General features: G+C 38.7%; 1 protein-coding gene across 26 annotated transcripts in view; it reads right to left on the bottom strand.

Moving 5' to 3' along the window:
• Positions 1-10,673, bottom strand: part of mark2a (MAP/microtubule affinity-regulating kinase 2a) — a 35,957-nt gene extending 25,284 nt beyond the window's left edge. For 18 of the 26 annotated variants that reach the window (XM_084138054.1, XM_084138073.1, XM_084138077.1 and 15 more), the window contains exon 1: positions 9,576-10,658. In XM_084138054.1, the coding sequence (XP_083994180.1) occupies positions 9,576-9,626 (51 nt within the window). In that variant the 5' untranslated portion in view covers positions 9,627-10,658. Of the gene's footprint in view, positions 1-9,575 lie in introns of all 26 variants that reach the window. The other 8 variants (XM_084138078.1, XM_084138055.1, XM_084138056.1 and 5 more) reach the window with 2 other exon arrangements.
• Between the last annotated feature and the right edge of the window lie 4,783 nt (positions 10,674-15,456).

Raw genomic sequence — 15,456 nt, 5'->3', positions numbered from 1 at the left:
GAGAAACCAACGAGAAAACGTAAAAACACCTTACCAATGCCGCAAAATGAATGGCTCACGTTGGAGCAAAACTTTTCTTGTGCTTTTGGGTCAGTAGTGGTGTACGTCTTCGAGTTCTGACATGCGTTTAGTGCACGCGCCTTACTATGCAAGCTGAAACCTCAGGTAGTGTAACCAATGTTCCTTAAACTTTGAACTTACGAACTATGCTTCCAACAGTGTCTCTAGGAATATTTAGTGCCTTCGCTACACTGTAAAAAGTGATCAGTTGCCTTAAAATCTTTAAGTAAATAAACTTCATGCTTAATCGAAAAAATTAAGTAATGTGGAATTGTCAAGTTCACATAACTTAATTTTTAGGCAACGGGATTACTCTTTTTTTTTTCAAGTAAGTGAACTGAACACTTTTTACAGTATCTTTTTGTATCCTGTTCCTTGTTTGTGAAGGGCAATGATATCTTCTCAACTTTTTGGATCAATCTTTTGACTTGTTTCTAACATTTAGTCAAACATCAAACCTAGCCTGTTCAGGTATTTCATGTGTTCTAGCTCAAGCAAACCTGGTGCAACTAATGAAGCCCTTGATCAGTTGCAGATTTGTGCTGTTGTGAGGGATTATATTCAGGGGGTTGAATAATTTTGACTGCAGAAGTCATAAAGTGTGTGTGTGTGTGTGTGTGTGTGTGTGTGTGTGTGTGTGTGTGTGTGTGTGTGTAAGTAAATGTACAAAAATATCTATTCTATATATTGTAAGATTATTTTGTAAGATCTTTTTTCCATTTCAGTGTGAAATATGACCCAGACATTTTTGTTTGTGCGATTCACCCACTTATAGACAATCAACTTCACACAAACAAGTTTGCCTCCTCTTCCTGACAAAAGGGAAGTGTAATGATACTGCAGCGAGTGAACGTCACAATGAGCTGATGTACTGTAAGGGTCTGCAGTGAGATTAACACTCAATGCACACACAAACACAGAGCTCTGACCTTCAGTACAGAAGCATTGCTGCTCAGACACTGATTTACACATCCATCACCAAACCAAATCTATATCGCTTCAACACAGATGCAGCAAGGGAAAACCAAAAGAAGTCAAACAGAAATCTTTCTGCACACCACAATAAATATAACACCTAAGAGAGAAAAGGCTAGACCTAACAACAAAGTCAACACACATGCAACACAAAGGATTCAAAAACAGATAGAAAGATCCCAAAAAAATGAAGGGTCTCAAGAGATATTTTCAGAGATTAACCACTTTTTACTTGAAATAACGTACTAAAAAATGCTGAGATGCTGGAAAAAAGCAACAAACATTGACCAACAATAAAATAAAATAAAAATAGCGCAGATGTCCTATGTGAACGGCCCCCTAAGTCATAAAGATGTGGCTCTGTCATGTTTTCGATTTTGTTTATGCCTTGAAACATAAAGAGAATATAAAAAATGCCACTACTTTCGGCAAATAATCTAGATGAATGTCCAAATACAACATAAAACAGTGCATAAATCTTGGAAAAAATCCTCACAGAATGACAGGACATGCTAACTTGGCTAAAACACTTGGCTATAACTCTTTCTGGGTCACACAACATGCTGTCCGTGCTTGTACGCACACTGACACGAGAATGTATGGTCTTACATGCACATTACAAAAACAAATGGCACAAGAATTTATACTATAAACCACCTGTACTTTAATGACCACCTGTAATTTAATTTCAGTGTCTATACTAATTTAATTCAGTCATCAAAACAATGTACCTCTAGTTTTTAGCTTCTGGGTCCATAAAATACCTTCTGCGAAGAGTTTAATCTAAAGGCTCATGACAGAAGTGAGGACAGATACTCCAGGATGGTTTCAAAACAAAAAAAAACAGCGTTGATATAGCAGTAGACGAATAACCCTGAAGACTTCAGGGGCCAGGAGGTCTCTGCCTAAAATAAGACCCACATGCTGATCACTCTGGGGGTCCGAGCTGGGAAAAGCAGCTTCCTCACACACTGCGGCATAACAGGAAGTCGAGCTAATTCCCGGAAGTACAGTGATAGAGGATAGTGAGAGAGAGAGAAAAACGCCAAAATGATTTGGGTTCCAGGTCATACACAGGAAGCGACGTGTCTGGGTTTGTCAGGAGGAGTGGCTGGTGGAGCAAGACAAGGCTTCAAGAAGCCCTCTGGAAACGAAAGCTGACATGCCCGGACAGCTGGGAAACAAGACAATGGAACGGATTGGAGGAAGACGAACTGCAGACTGAGCCCTTCTGAAGGTTTCTCCAGTTAATCTGATCCACTAGAAATGAGTCAAACATACAAGAACGCTAGATGAATGATGTCATTGCAGCCTTACTTATGTAGAACTACATTTTAAAGGAATTGAAGAGATTAAGGAGCTTACTGTAAAAAAAAGTGGATGTTAGATTCAATTATTTCAGGGATGAGCAATGAGCATTCAACAAAACTACAATCAGAACATTGAATTATATTAATCACTACAGTAAATACCACTGGAGAATTAGGTTGGCAACAAATTATGACTTAAGCTTTACTCTACAGACAAATAATAATGAGGAAAAAAAAACAAACTAAAAATGAAATTAAAGTAGAAACCTAATCATTTAAATAAAGTCTTGTAAGTTGGTAAGATAAACATTTTAAACTATTGGAATTTAGAATAATTGAAGAGCATGCATTAAATAAAATTAGTATAAAAAATTTAATCAGAGAATAGGCCTCTAAGATCGTTAGAAATGTTTTATTTGGTTATTAATCCATATTTTTCAGCTTAAAAAATATTTTAAATAAAATTGTCAAAATTATCACTTAAATTTTATGTTATTCATTTAATCTTGACTAACCAATCATTATTATTATTATTATTATTAACTACTACTACTAATTATTTTAAACCCGTATGAATGAACATAAGGTAAAATAAGGTAGATAAGCTGGTTATATAAACAATTAATTTTTGACATGCTCAAAAATAAAATTGGAAGAATTAGAGAAAAGACCTCTAAGATCGCCTGAAAAGGTTTTTCTTAATTTAATTCTATTTTTCTTAGCAGTGTATAAAACGATACCTTTTTTAAAATGGAAAAAATTTAAACTAGGCTACCGGTCACTTTAATTGCGTCTTATTTCTATCTAATTGACATGATTGACTTACTAATTATTACTCATAATTCAACCACTGATAATTATTTTTAAACCATTTATGACTTATTTTCACATTTAAGTAAACTTCTTACATCAAGATTAAATTTGGCATGTTAGGAGATCAGGGTAATATGTTTCTGTCCTGTGTGATGAGGTACTCCAAAACTCTTCTGGACACAAACTTTCTGGACTCTCCAACTATGATCCACAGTGTAATACAGGAAATTTTGTCAGCCATGAGTCAGCCATGAATGTAGTAATTGTTTTAGTCAAAGATCAATGAACGACTCTCCCAATAATTTTTACAAGATCAAATCTTGGACATGAACACACATTTACAGCTTCAAATCGATTTCAATTTGATGCCTCTGAGCTGAAACAACCTGCATCCAGTCTATGTGCATGAGCACGGTCCATCCCTTTATATTGGGTCTCTGGAAGAAAGTAAATGGTAGAATTTGATGTGTTATAACAAAACAAAAACAGAGTTTTGCCGTGATTTCATGACAGCATCTGCCAAAATCAGTGCAGTTCAGTTCAGTGCCACACCCATCAGTAAATATCCATAAAATACTGGAATAGGCCACAGAATAGGCCAGACCAGGTGGAATCCTGCTCATTCAAAGACAAAATAAACCCTAAGAAATGGACAGATGCTTATCAATTAAAACCATCTTTACAACCAAAGAAAGAAGGCAGCATACAAACTATGTGCTTCCATTGTGCTACAGATGAACTAGCTCTACCTGTCTCCTAGAAAAACCAGTTATGCCCAACACCTTTATTTCCTTTAACCTAGCACCAGTGGGAAAACCAACCAGATGATCCAGCTCCACATCTACAATACACAACCCTTCATTTAAGCCATTCCACTACTAGACTTATAGTTAATCAGGACTTGAGACTCCTCATTATGTCATCAGTCAAACCGGTTGGAGTTCTCCGATTCCTCAATGAACAATCTGAGGGTGTTCTAAGCAAGATTAGTTTCAGCGTTTGTCACCACTGACGTTTATGGCCTAGTTACAGAGGGGCGATCACAGACGTCAGAGCTGACAAACGTTCAGGAGGGGTTTGTTTTATTGGGACAGTATGTAACACACACAAACCAACTAAAAACCATTATTTCAGAAAATGACTGAGGTGTCACGGTAGTGCTGCTATGATTCGACTGCATTCACCTTCATGGCGTAACTCTGAAGTTTCATGTTGCTATGGAGATCTCTTGCTCAAAATGTTCTTTTCATTGTATATGCTCACCTCAGCCTTCAGTCTCTCTTCTAATAGAGACCTGCAGTTGACATCTCACACACACAAGGAAAAGTGGGGTAAGACGTGTCAGTGGGTAAGCCGTTTCATCTCCTTAACAGTGCATAATTTGTTTTACTTGTAAATAAAGAGATAATCACATACATTCTACATGGCAGATAATAAAAAAAAAAAATTCAAAGCAAAATCTATATTTTTTATACAGCAATTCACCAATTATATGCATTTAATGTTTACAATAAAACATTTCTATGAGAAATAATTACAAAAATAAATGCTATGAATGTAAAAAATATATATATATACTTTTTCAAATGGTGAAAGTGGGGTAATGTGTGTTAGAAGCTTTGGGGTTAGCGGTGCAAATAGCACAACTATTTCATGACAGTATTTCCTAGGGCAGGACCTAGCGCACTATTTTTGGGTTTTTCTTCTTCATTCATGCTCAATTTTATTTAACATAATTGCTAACATATTGACAAATTACTTAATTAACCCATGTACAACACAGCTTAGAGTTGTCTCACATTTTTAAAGTCACATTTCTATGGCCCTACACTACAGACGTGTTAATCTAATTTCAGATGAGAGCAAACATCCTGAAATTTCTCATTCTTTCCCTAGAAGACAACATCAGTAAAAAGTGGCACATCTTACCCCACTCTCCCCTATATGTAAACAGAACCAAACAAGTTGGCTGGGAGGCAACTTTGTCACGGTAGTGTCGGGAAGGTCCCATTGGTTAAAGACCAGCTACACATGGCGCACACATCCTATTGAATTGCCGGTTTTTAATTACAAAAGCTTGAAGGAAGAAATTTCAGGTCCGCGTGAATGACTAATATCTGACTAGGATATGAAAACCACCCCGAAGATGCAACGCAGACCCGAAAGAGGACACCGATTGCGGGAATGTTGCTGAGCGTCAGCTCACAACCACGTTCAACATCGGCTCTCCGTGCATTAGAAGGTCAAGGAGAAGCAGTGGCTCCGAATGAGGGTTACTGTCTGAGACGCTGGGGAAAACAGCAGGGTAGACTGGCACAAGGGGGAGGGGGAAATAAAGGAGGGGTGTGAGCCAGCTTGTCATTTATCAGTATTTTTATCACAACATGACTATTTCAAGAGGAGGGAGGTAGCAGCCAGTACACAAATAGACGGCAGCTGAACATCCCCCCATTGGTGAAATGCTACATCGCTTCAGACTTAGAGAGACTGAGATGCCCGTGTCAAGCTCAAACTACAGGTTATCTGCTACAGCACATGACTGAAAACATTTAAAGTCAAATGAGAAAATGTTTTTTTTTTTTTTCAGTGGCAAAGCAGACTAATGAGACTAAAACTACTGAAGCAGGGCTCGACAATAAGGACTGCCCGATGGCCCGGGGCCACCGTGAAAGAGACTGGGGCCAGTTGATGGAACTGTCACTTGCCGATCGGACCAGTCCTGCATCTTCACGAAAGTTGATAAATTGTGCGTTTTTAAGTCTTGCCAACTTATATATTCAAGCGCAAGCAGACGCGAAAGTACCCGCGTCTCTCAGTTCGGTACTCCACAAGACTGGCATTTTGACATAATTGTATGTGTTTATGTCCGTTCAAGCTCAGGGAGATGCGCAAGAGTATTCGCGGGCTGAGAGAGGCGGCGCCCAGAAAGTCATGTCTCACATCGTGCGAATAACTGTAATAATAAGGGTTCTCAGATTCTCCCCTTAGGTGATTCTAATGGGGGCATTTCCAGTCATTTTTTTTATTACATTTATCTCACCTAAATGTTTGCTCACTTGTGTTTTTACAATGGGGTAATTTTGTTGCTCAAGAGTTTACACAACCCAGTGAAGCTGGATTTCAATCTTTGAATTAAATTGAAAAAAGTAGCACAAATAAATACAATAGAATAAATGTACAAATGAAATTGAGATTGAGAGAAATAAAGAGAAAAGTTTTTTTGGTAGGTCTAACACGTATTCAGAAATACTACAGAAACTGAATAAAGTAATCAAATGTAAAATAACACTGGATAGTATTTTAGTCCTGTATAAATTAAATACTATTATTAATCCTGATTCTAACGATTAAAGCAATCTTTAGTTGTTTTATCAACATTAATGACAGACACATATTAGGCTGCTGTCACTTTAAGAGCTATTGCACAGATCCATTATACTGTTTTCATTACATGCATTTCTCAACTGTTTACGTTTAAGACATAACCAACTGTGTTTACGAGGTCGCGGCTTTATGTATTGTGTGCAGAGAAAACCATCGCTTAGAGAGCACGGGAGTACTGAATAGTTTAAAATCAAAAACTGCTTGACTGTTTAAATTGGTAAGACTTAAAAAGACGTGCAAATGATAAACATTAATGACGATGCAACATTGGCCCAACTGTACAAGTAAAAAATTCAGCCAGCTGTCTCGACTCCCGAAACGAGAGTCTGGTATCGCCGTGTGCAGCGCGCTTGACGCTTACCTTGTGCAACCCATTTTGAGAAAGAGAGAAGACGCAGCACTGCTGAATCACTTAAGTGGTTTGTGAAATTGTGTCTTGCAGAAAGTTTTAAAATGACTGATTTGATCTTATAATCTGTGTGGATTCATTTACTCATATAACCTACATGATAAAGGGAATTAATGTTTGCGGGAATTTCCCACATCATAAGAGCAAGGCCTGCGGGAATGATTCAAATTATGCGCAATACCCATAACCCGTGCCGAATTTCGAGCCTTGATTATTTATTAATTACTTTTTTCTGAGTCCATGAAAATTTTGGCAGGGCAAGTAAAAATTTGAACCACTGGCCTGGCTGGACCAGTAGAAAAAATCCTTAGCGTTGAGCCCTGTGAAGGATGACAATTCAAAATCATGATTGTTTTCTAGGAAATATTACACAAAATTGTGATTTTCTCCCATGACCTTCCAGACCCATAAGTATCTGGTTAGGTAAGGCTTGAAAATCACATTGTGCATGAAGATTAACTAAACATTCAAAATAAAAACACGCCTCCAATGACACTCCCCAAACCATGCCCGACTGGAAATGCCAGTCCAGAATGACAGGCTGCGGGTCACAAATCTTTGCCCACATAAACAGAGCCACAACTCCAAGCATTGCTTAAGGAGTAAATAAAATAAGTCTTTATCTGACCTAAAAAAAAAATAATTTACACGGAGAGCAGCCTGAGATGATTAAAATCATTACACTACATACAGGCCAAACAGATTATACTCGAATCACCCAAACCACAAGAAAGGTTCTTGAGGGAAAAGTGCTGACCAACCTTTTCAGACTGCAAATCACTGGACGAGTGGGTATGAATTAGCAAGACACACATTTCGGCAAACATTTCATCTCCACTATAAACAAACCTTACACTCAAACTGACTTCAACTCAGTCTCATGAGATTTCAACTGCAAGCTGCTTACTGTTGGTACAATTCTGCCAGTGAGTCACTGAAAGAGGATCAGTCTTTTTGGTTAAAACTGACCTCAGAAACAAACTATTAGTGTTCCTTCCATGGGTTTAAGACCATTCAAATTATTTCAAGTTTCAAGATCTGTGAGCTCACTTTCTTTAAAATTTGTGATCGCGCGTAGGCTCATCTGTGTATAGGGAGAGGGGGTACTGACCACACATTTTAAGATAAGATATTCGTCAATGATGTTGCAGGATGTTGCGCACCAAATCCTCCACCACCGTCTTGTCAGTCATCTCTCCTTACATTCGTCACGTGATAAGTGAAATCTGACTCCGACTCTGCAGATCGTGCTGTATATGGAGCAGAGCATCTGTTTTCCAACTGAACTAAATTATTTTTATTTCTATGAAAAAAAGAAAAACGACAGTGTGGGCGGTGCCGCAGTGGGCAATTAATGTAATCGGTCTATGGCCGAACAAAGAGTAACGCCAGTAACAGTGACTACCGCGGCAAGACTAGTACCTACAACTATGAAAAATAAGCTGGAAAACTGATGTACAATTGGTTTACATTTAAACACATCATTTTAAAAAATTACTGACCCAACTTCACCCAAAAATGTTTTAATAAAGTTATAATGAAGTAGTTATAACTCCAACCTACAACTACTATAAGTATATCCCACTGTTATTGTCATACACATAGTACACCCAGTCATCCACATATATAAAGTTGGATACATGCGTACATCCAACTTCATCCGCATACATAAGAGTATACTTTGTGTAAAGGGTGTTGATCATGGAAAAACATTCCTATCAACCAATCAGATTTGAGGGACAAGTTTGCAGTTTGTCAAGAATAGGCTTAAACCAAAGGTTAGGTTCTTCTACATCAGTGTTATTCATCCATCATTTCCCTCTTGTTTTATGGGTAGGGTTAAGTTTAGGGGTAGGAATACATTTTTTTGTTGCAGGATCAACTAAATATGTTGATCCAGGAACAAGTCTTACTTGGCAAACGTCAGTGACCTGTGTAAAGCAAAATAAACTATATAGCAAATCTCAACTGTTTGATTGTTTATATATTGTCGCAAAATGTATACTACTGTAGGCTATATTATCATAATTTTCTTTAAAAATCTGCATTGAAACAATGTGCATTCAGCAAAGCGCTATACAAATACATTTGACTTCAAGTAAAAAGCAGAACAAGGCAAATACACATCTAGGCTATACGGAATTTACACTGAATTCCCAACCACTGAAGTTGCAATGGAACAGAAAGTAAACTGGTGATTTAGCTTTATCTTCTCAAACACTAACACAAGAAATCATGACTACATATCAAAATAATATCTCGAATGAACTCATGACATTTTAAAACAAGCCTCTTCTATTTGTAGTAAAGATGAAAACTATTAGTCAAGAGTGTTGTGTGGTTTCCTGTCTGTACAACAATAAAACAGCATTTTCTTATTACGTCGTTTTACAGTCAAAAATAAGCAGCTAAAGAGGTTTTTCCCAGTGCTGATAGCTAAACTAGAGAATCATAAGCTCCTGTATTTTATTCTAGCTAACCAGGCCAAGATCTGACATGACAATATAGTAATGAAAGAAAACAAAGCTTGTTGTTATACAATGTAAGTAACGTTAATGTGTAAACGAACAAAACTTAACTAGTAAATGGGTCCATGTTTTTTAAAACAGGAGGATTAGACTCACCTGGCCAGTGGAGTGGTCAATCATGGGTAACAGTGGTGTCCTCGTCGACATATTCTGAGGTTGAATTTGACAGTTTATTTTCTGAAACTGAACGTGTTCACAGCTCTCACAATTCAATCAAATGTGGCATCGGCACAGCACGATGAGAAATGTCCAAAGTCCAAATTGTAAAGAGATCCTGAGCTCGGTGTGAGACCCCCAAACCAGCACAGATTAGTAAAAAAGTCCTGTCATTAAGTCATAGTTTGTTTAATTTCGACAGGAAGACGAAATTTACTGAAAACTTTCGACAAACCCTATCGGCGGGTGTCAGCATTGAATGTCAACTTCCTATGTGATTTTCTGAAATTAAACTAGTGAGTTTTCGTGGGAATTACAGCATTAAAACATAGTCAGATTAATTTGAACCCGTCAGCTAATGAAATACAACAATATTGTTCCCAGCACAAATGTGCAAAATCGAGTCCGAGGACTCACAAGTTTTATTAGGCCGGGTGGCAAAAGGGTCCTTAATGTATCCCTAACTATAAATGTTCGGCTGTATATTATTGTGCATCTGTAATGTAAAAACTTAAGTCCTGTTTTTCGGAAAGACACATGGAAGTCCCACTTAGAACACACAAAAACTTCAGGGCAAGTTATTGAGCTGCTCCTTCCAGTTAGCCAACTCAGCAGCGCTCAGATCAGCGTTACTCCGAGCAATGATCCGTCATACAGGTGTCAACACGTCCATTTCAAAACCAAATCAAACACTTGATATCGTCTCAATGTGACAAACTAACGATCCAAGCACAAAAACATCGCGGAGCTGCTCCTATACTGGCTCTCTGCGCCTCTGAAAATCACATCTAACCTGCTAACGCGCGTTAGCTGGCCGAGTGACTTCGAAAAAGTCGCTGATATTTTGACAGTATGATTGTAAGAATATGTCCTAACCGTGGCCCGGTTGTGAATGGGTGTAAATTGGTCGGTTCCAGTCCGTGGTACGCGACGAATTACATCTGTGAGCCGTGAAAAGCTGAGCAGTCGGGCGGTCACGACTGGTACCGCAGCAGCGCCCGGACGCCAGTGTTGTTTGCGTTCAAGAGAAATGTGAAACCAGCCTGTGGGTCGACTTCCTTTGCCTAACTCACACTGAGCTTTAAAATAAAAGTCTTTTATTCATACATGGTTTTAAAATTAAAGTATAATATGTATATTCGACAAGCAAAAAACGTTTTTTATTATAATAACGTTTTAGAACATAATCCTATATGTCAGTTGTTTTGTGTTAAGTTAATGAAAGAAACAGAAAAGAAACAAACTCTGAATTGAACCTCATTGTGTGTGTGTGTGTGTGTGGTCCTGTTAAACCCTACATTGTGGGGTCAAAATATCATTTTTGGTTCCCATGAGGAAAACAGCTTATAAATCAAAAAAGTGATGTATTTTTTTATACAGTTTGTGCTGTACAGCAAACATTTTTTTTATTAATGTCCCCATAAAACATGAAAAACCAACATTGTTAGAAATGATACTGAGGCAAGCAGTGGGGCCAAGAGCCTTGAGAACGGAGCGGGTCTCACAGAGAAGCACCGGAAGGATAAAAGGAGGAGTGGCTACAGTGAAGGACGAGAGAGGACCAGGCCTAGAATTGTCAGTTGCAGTTGTCCGTGAGGCGCTGCCGCTTTACTTTCATTTTGTTGTTTGTTTTGTTTTATGATTAAAGTTATGTTGAACGTTCCCCGGTTCCCGCCTCCTTCCCTGAACATTGAACCTTGTTACAGATACGCTCACATAAAATGAAGACTCCAGATCAGTGACCATAAGCTGTTTTATTCTACATAGGATGGGTTCCTTCATGGTGGCTACCATGTTATCAATGAATAAATGTATCATGGATGACAAATACACCTGTGAATAGATTATTTCTACTGTGTCATCCAGTGTTTGCATTTGTAATTCTGCACCAACAGTATATAACTGCCAGTATTTACAGTGAGGAAAATAAGTATTTGAACACCCTGCTATTTTGCAAGTTCTCCCACTTGGAAATCATGGAGGGGTCTGAAATTGTCATCGTAGGTGCATGTCCACTGTGAGAGACATAATCTAAAAAAAAAATCCAGAAATCACAATAAATGATTTTTTAACTATTTATTTGTATGACACAGCTGCAAATAAGTTTTTGAACACCTGTCTATCAGCTAGAATTCTGACCCTCAAAGACCTGTTAGTCTGCCTTTAAAATGTCCACCTCCACTCCATTTATTATCCTAAATTAGATGCACCTGTTTGAGGTCGTTAGCTGCATAAAGACACCTGTCCACCCCATACAATCAGTAAGAATCCAACTACTAACATGGCCAAGACCAAAAAGCTGTCCAAAGACACTAGAGACAAAATTGTACACCTCCACAAGGCTGGAAAGGGCTACGGGGAAATTGCCAAGCAGCTTGGTGAAAAAAGGTCAACTGTTGGAGCAATCATTAGAAAATGGAAGAAGCTAAACATGACTGTCAATCTCCCTCGGACTGGGGCTCCATGCAAGATCTCCTCGTGGGGTCTCAATGATCCTAAGAAAGGTGAGAAATCAGCCCAGAAATACACGGGAGGAGCTGGTCAATGACCTGAAAAGAGCTGGGACCACCGTTTCCAAGGTTACTGTTGGTAATACACTAAGACGTCATGGTTTGAAATCATGCATGGCACGGAAGGTTCCCCTACTTAAACCAGCACATGTCAAGGCCCGTCTTGAGTTTGCCAATGACCATTTGGATGATCCAGAGGAGTCATGGGAGAAAGTCATGTGGTCAGATGAGACCAAAATAAAACTTTTTGGTCATAATTCCACTAAACGTGTTTGGAGGAAGAAGAATGATGAGTACCATCCCAAGAACACCATCCCTACTGTGAAGCATGGGGGTGGTAGCATCATGCTTTGGGGGTGTTTTTCTGCACATGGGACAGGGCGACTGCACTGTATTAAGGAGAGGATGACCGGGGCCATGTATTGCAAGATTTTGGGGAACAACCTCCTTCCCTCAGTTAGAGCATTGAAGATGGGTCGAGGCTGGGTCTTCCAACATGACAATGACCCGAAGCACACAGCCAGGATAACCAAGGAGTGGCTCTGTAAGAAGCATATCAAGGTTCTGGCGTGGCCTAGCCAGTCTCCAGACCTAAACCCAATAGAGAATCTTTGGAGGGAGCTCAAACTCCGTGTTTCTCAGTGACAGCCCAGAAACCTGACTGATCTAGAGAAGATCTGTGTGGAGGAGTGGGCCAAAATCCCTCCTGCAGTGTGTGCAAACCTGGTGAAAAACTACAGGAAACGTTTGACCTCTGTAATTGCAAACAAAGGCTACTGTACCAAATATTAACATTGATTTTCTCAGGTGTTCAAATACTTATTTGCAGCTGTATCATACAAATAAATAGTTGAAAAATCATACATTGTGATTTCTGGATTTTTTTTTTTTTTAGATTATGTCTCTCACAGTGGACATGCACCTACGATGACAATTTCAGACCCCTCCATGATTTCTAAGTGGGAGAACTTGCAAAATAGCAGGGTGTTCAAATACTTATTTTCCTCACTGTATGATATAGGCTACAGTATACATTATATGAGGCAGTGAAATGTAAACATAAAAATGAGTGCACCTTTAAAGTCGGCATGAATTGAAAATTGCGATAGTCTTTTCTTCAATATTGTGACGCATATCCCATTGAAACAGCTTCTCGAACAAGAAAAAATGTAGGACAAGACTTGATTTTGTCCATCATTGTTTGGATTGTTGTGGGGCAAGTTATTGTATTGTTGTGGTTTGCTATTGCTTCTAATGTGGAGGACAGTAAACACGTCATCAGAGAAGAGATTTTACTGCAAGAGGGAGGGGAAGATATTTTGATTCAAGTTTACGAGGACACATGGACTTACCGTTCGGGACCGCGGTACCTGGAGCAATAATTTATTTGCCGATCTCAGATTCTTTACTGGCTGGTGTGGAATAATAAGATCTGACAGAGAGGAGGGTGCGAACCATTACATTTTTTAAAAACTATTAATAGGGCCTTGAAGTCAATCTGAAATCTGATAGGTTTGAAGGGATGTTAGAATCAGGGTGATTCTGTCCCTCTTTCTCATACCGGTCAATAGTCTATCAGTGGCATTTTGAACCAGCTGCAATCAATTCACCAATGACTGAGAATGAGAGAGTTCTAAATACACCACATTACAATAGTCCAGTCTGGATGAAATAAAAGCATGGATGATCGTCTCCAAATCTCTAAATGAGAGGATTCATTTTAGCTATTAATCTTAAGTAGTAGAAACTAGTTTTCACCACAGCACTAACTTGTTTTGCAAAATTCAACTCAGAGTTAAAAAATACACCCAGATTGTTTGCGCATGGATGAACATTTCTGGAGAGTGGCCCCAAGTAGCTAGAGATAAGTGGCAAAGAGCTAAGAGATCATGCAGAATTAAAATAGCGGAGTTACCCGAATCCAAAGTGAGCAAAAGGTTATTTGTCACTTTAAGGAGGGCAGTTTCGGTATGGTGAGTCCTAAACCCGATTGAAATTTATCATGAAGATTATGATCATAGAATGCAGAGAGTTGAAGAAAGACAATCTTCTCCAACACTTTAGACAGAAAAGGTATTGTGGAGATGGGTCGAAAATTCAGAAATCAGATGGATCAAGACTTGGCTTCTTCAGAAATGGCCTAATACACAACTCGGGGGTAGCATCTGGATATGAAGAAGGCCTAAGGTTAACCACTTTATCAAAAGTATTAAACAGTACTTTTGGATTATGTTAGCATGCTTTGACAGCGCATTGATAGGTAGACAGGCGGTTCTTGACAATCTTCAAGGAGACATGTAGCCTGTCTTTATCAAATTTCATATTTGCATATCAAGATCAGCATATCAATATCAAATGTATTTCTAGAACACTGTTCCAGTAGTGGGACTGAATGTGAGATTGAATAAGTGCACTCAATAACGTCAATAACACCCAAATGGCTGTTCCTTCAAATAGTACCCTATTTAAAGTCTCTATAAAGTTTTTTTGGCTTTTAGTATGAATATGTTAGCCTTACTGTTATCTATAAGCTAGTGTTCTGTGCTCCAAAACAATGACAAAATTCGCATTTAAAAGACCAAACCCATCGGTGAAAATGAAAATCAAGTTGATATCGGGTTGACGTCAGAATCCAACGTCAGATTGACGTCAATCTCCAACGTTGGACAGATGTTGTATTGTGGTTGAAAATTAAAATCGGGTTGACGTCAGAAACGAACATTAGTCAGGTTCTGACGTGAACCCGACTTTCATCCAGTAGCACCTCACTGCAGTACACGAGATCCAGGGGGCGGAGTTGGATCCAGATCTAAGGGGTGGAGATGGGTAGGTTTAGGGGTGGGTTTAGGGATCAGGGGGTGGAGATGGGTAGGTTTAGGTATATGTAAGATGGGAGGAGTTGGATCTGGATCCAAATCCTCCCCCTGGATTTTGTGTTTTCCGACCAAAATGCAACCCCTACAACCAAAATCATCCCATGACTGACGTTACAACTTTCTACTAAAGGACCTTGACAGAAATGTAGTGGGGTAAAAAGTATGATATTTGTCTTTCAAATGTGGTGAAGTTAAAGTAAAAAGTTTCCAGAAAAAATGATACTCAAGCAAGGTACAGATACTCAAAAAGTGTACTGAAGTACAGTACTCAAGCAAATGTGCTTTGTTACTGTCCACCTCTGCATCAGAGTTTCTGATCATGCCCTTTCACTGGATAGTGAATGAAGGAATGAACACTTTGCTGCCATCTCTAGGCGTTTGGTGGGATAAAAAAAAGGTTTAAAGCAAAAGAATGTACTTTTTCAGTTTTAGTGA

The sequence above is a fragment of the Abramis brama genome (genome assembly GCF_963993115.1).
Source record: "Abramis brama genome assembly, chromosome: 15".
Taxonomy (NCBI): domain Eukaryota; kingdom Metazoa; phylum Chordata; class Actinopteri; order Cypriniformes; family Leuciscidae; genus Abramis; species Abramis brama.
This window is presented reverse-complemented; position numbering and strand designations above follow the sequence as displayed.